At 36.2% G+C, this 3,937-nt stretch overlaps 1 protein-coding gene across 7 annotated transcripts; it reads right to left on the bottom strand.

Moving 5' to 3' along the window:
• Positions 1–363: 363 nt before the first annotated feature.
• Positions 364–2,421, bottom strand: LOC133882051 (uncharacterized). Of its 7 annotated transcripts, none has more exons than XM_062321154.1 (4): positions 2,253–2,421; positions 2,139–2,196; positions 1,642–2,022; positions 364–776 (listed from the first exon to the last, which is right to left on the bottom strand). In XM_062321154.1, the coding sequence occupies exons 3-4, from the start codon at positions 1,984–1,986 to the stop codon at positions 606–608; spliced, it is 516 nt and encodes a 171-aa protein (XP_062177138.1). In that variant the 5' UTR covers positions 1,987–2,022; positions 2,139–2,196; positions 2,253–2,421; the 3' UTR covers positions 364–605. The 7 variants fall into 7 exon arrangements, with proteins under 7 accessions (XP_062177138.1, XP_062177140.1, XP_062177134.1 ...); XM_062321156.1 differs by having other exon boundaries at positions 2,271–2,421; XM_062321150.1 differs by having other exon boundaries at positions 1,642–2,196.
• Positions 2,422–3,937: the final 1,516 nt, after the last annotated feature.

Here is a 3,937-nt window from a genome sequence, read left to right as displayed (position 1 = left end):
TTGAGTCTCCGGAGTATAGAAGGTTTTTTTAATAAAAATAATATGTAACATTAGTCTTCCATAGTGAATGCATTTGGGGTAGGTTGGCCTCCGGAATGCTTTTACTTTTGATTTTAAAAGTTATTCAAAAGGTTTTCATTCCGTTACCAAAATATTTATATTGTTTGATTCTATACTTTCTTGGATTTTGGTATTATAATTGTGACAACTGAATAATAATTGGCTTGATAATCTTGTGCTTAACAATTTAGGGTCTGAATCAGATTTTTCATAAACTAGACAAAATTTAGCATAACCATGGTGATGCACACTAGCAAAGTATCTCAAAAAATGGTGTTTAACCTAAAAGATTAAGATAAGCACTTTAAGGGAAAGCTTTTAGAAACACTTGCATAAATTGGGCTTTGTTGGGAATAATTGATTCCAAGATTGTGAAAACTATATATGCAGGTTACCCCTTTTAACAATCCACTCTAAAAGATTAAGAAGTGTATGAACTTACTAATAATAATAATAATAAATTAAAAATTTAAAAAAAAAAAAAAAAAAAAAAAAAAGGAAGAAAAAAAAAAAAGAAGAAGTGTATGAGCTTGACCAGCATTAAGTCAATTTCGAAACTTGAACCTGGTGCACCATCTTATAAGAAGCTCTTCAACAATGGCATCCATTCGGGTACCAATACCTCCCCAAACCAACATGTGGCCATAATCTCCCAATGTCGAACCAGTCACTTCATGTACAGCCTTGAACCCAATTCTAGTGTAGAACCTAACAAGCTGGGACATCCAAAATATCAGTTTCAGAAGAAATATTTTATTTCCAAAGAGATTCTAGATTAATAAAACACACAAAATCAAGTGAAATAATGGTGGATTATGGATATCTCTTCTTTCGGTCTTTGGGAATTTATAAATACATAAAGAGTATTAAATTATTTTTTATATTATTATTTTCAATTATAAGTGACAAGTGTCATAATTTTATTAATTATAATATAGCACACAAATAAAATCCATTAACTCTTTTTTTTTACGAAATTTGACAATAAGAAAGTAATTTGTTATTTATGCATATGCCAAGAAGCTCTCAAAACATTTTGCGATACTATATGAAAGCTTATTGCAAATTAGGTAAACTAGAATGACCGATTTTGCATTTTTCCTTTAGAGACCTGCTATTTCTCCAACTTCTGTCTAACTTTCTTCCAACCTTTTTTCAAATCAACTATTAGATCCGTTTTCCTACACGTGGATCATACATATTCAACGGTTGCTATTAAAAAAACTGAGAAATGCTATTTTTCCAACTCCTATCCAATTTCAATAACTTCTTTTAAAATCAATCATGAGATATGTAATGTAGGACTCGCATAGGGTAAAATAGATTCAATAATTGGTTTGAAAGTATGACGAGAGTTGGACGAGAGTAAGAGAAGTAGCGTATCTCTAGAAAAATATTGTAATTCTCACGTGTTAAAAGAATACATGTCAACTTTTTTAGAGGTTGGATTGTATGAGTTCCTAGGACCTAGGACCAAATTTGTAGGAAATTTGTGTACTTAAAAAGGATAAATATGTTGCATTTTTTAGTTAAATGGAACAAAAGCAGAAAAGGTAAAGACTGTATGGGTAAGACAAGAACCTTAGAATGGTAAAGATCGGAGTCATTGATAGCCAGTAACTCAGCTGTCTTGCAACCACAATCATATCCATGCCTCACGGCAACAGCTCCAATGAACAAACCAATACCAAAGATCGATTTCTCCATGCCCAATGTCTCTCGCCTCAATCGAATCGAGTCCAGGTGGAGAATTCTCCCTCTTACCCACACCCTTATCACTCCCTCAGCCTTCCCGAGCTCATTTTGGGTTTCCAAGCTCTTTGCTGTGATTCTGAAAAAGGGTCCCAGAGTTTGGAGCTGGAGGTCAACCTTCTGGGCTCTTGATGACTTCAGTATCTCTGACATGGTCGGTAGAGCGGCCTCCATCTGATCCTTTCTGTTTTCATGGCGGTTGGTGCTTTTCTGAAGGGAATTCAAATGTGCTTTTGATGTGATTTGGTATTGTGAGATTTGGGTTATTGGGATAAAAGAAAGATGATTATGGTTTTGTAAAGGAGATGCGGAAGTTGGAAGTATGCCTGTTATCGCCATTTCTGATTATCTTGTGGCACCCAGATAACTCCCGACAGCTGCAATCTTTTGTATGAATAGTAGATAAGACACAGAGAGAGAGACAGAGAGAGAGAGAGCACCTGGGTTCGACTGAGAACCTGGAACGGAGTCGTTTGGAGTCGGAATCGCGGCCCTCGTCGGGAGACTTTGACGCTGCTGCTTCACTGGGTCTTTGGGTTTCAGTGTGAGAGAGGAGCTCCTGGCCGCACGATCAACTTGTGATCGGGGTAAAACATATGATGAGACCCACTGGATTCTGCCCCTTACCTCTCGTCTTATCCTCTATCTGTAATTTTATTTAAGGGATAATTGCACCGTTGGTCCATGTGGTATGCCATAATTACTGATCTCATTAAAATGTGAAATCAACCAGCATAAAAGCTCTATAACATCAGAGATGAAAACTCTAAAACAAAAATATGAAAAATAAAGTCAGGCGTACATTCAATCCAATAGCGACTTAACGCCTGTTGAACTCCTACTTGTGCCAATGTGTGGGCCGTCCTATTTTTTTATTAAGATGGACACGTGTCGCTGACGTGGCATTTGACGGAATCTGTTAAAAATTTTAACAGAATTTGACGTCAGTGATCGATTTGTAATTATTGCATACCATAAGGACCTCCCATGCACTTTTTAAACCATAGGGAGTGAAAAATAATTATGGCATACCACAGGGACCAACGGTGCAATTATCCCTTTATTTAATAGGTTTTTATACGTCTGTTATATTGACAATGAAAATAACTCATAGATTTTTTTTTTTTTTTTTTACAAGTATGATTCAAGAGCTTACTTTTAGTGCTATATCATCAAATTATATAATAATTATATAATAGTCTACTAAATAGCATTGCTCTATACCAAAAAGTATTAACTCTTCCAATTCTCGAATGAGTCAAGATTAAATTTGGAGATATTATTATACTTTGGAAAAATGAGAACCATTGCAGCTAAATAAGAAAACAAAATTAATAGATGAAAATGGGTCTACCAACGTATAAGTAATGTTACTTAAAACATGTCATGACAGCTGAGATAAAATACGTGTGATAAATGAATGCGGAATAGCATTAATGGCAAGCGAGCACACACGTGGATGGAGATCCAGACCAGAATAGGATAGCCTCATGTCATGTGAGAATATGGGCAGGTTCTACCTGCTCGGGCTGCTCAAATAGGTATGGCTTGACCTGTCCAGACACCTACCCGAACAAGTGTGGCTTCGCCTATGCTATCTGCCTATTACATAGGCCGGTCTCTTGAAGTATATTGCACCAGATCGGGTTCCCACATGCTCATATACCTTTCATAAGACAAATATTTTATTAGTATACATGCTATATTTTACGATTCTAAAGATGGAAAACTACATTTACCTTTCTCAATAGGCCACCCTTGTTGACCCTAAAATCTTTTCAATTTATGCTCCGTTTGTTTCGGCGTAAAATGATTTCCGGAAAATGATTTCGGTATTTTACGGTGTTTGGTAGGGGCGAAAATAACGGTCAACGAAAATCATTTTCGGTTTGACTGTAAAACCTTTTTTAATTTTTGGAAAACGATTTACGGTTTTTAAAACTGTAAATCGTTTTCCAAAATTATATTCTTCGTCCTTACACGCACGTTTGATATTTGACTGTCCAAATCCTACAATAGTCGGTCGTTCGAAAATAGGCAGCACCGGTATCCGGCATCATCAAGTCATTGGAATAATGCCGGCGTCGGAATCCGACCACCGGAATACCGTTAGCCGCCGGAATCC

This window comes from Alnus glutinosa, chromosome 11 (genome assembly GCF_958979055.1).
Source record: "Alnus glutinosa chromosome 11, dhAlnGlut1.1, whole genome shotgun sequence".
Taxonomy (NCBI): domain Eukaryota; kingdom Viridiplantae; phylum Streptophyta; class Magnoliopsida; order Fagales; family Betulaceae; genus Alnus; species Alnus glutinosa.
Note: the sequence above shows the minus strand (reverse complement) of the source record. Positions and strands in the feature narration are given on the sequence as shown.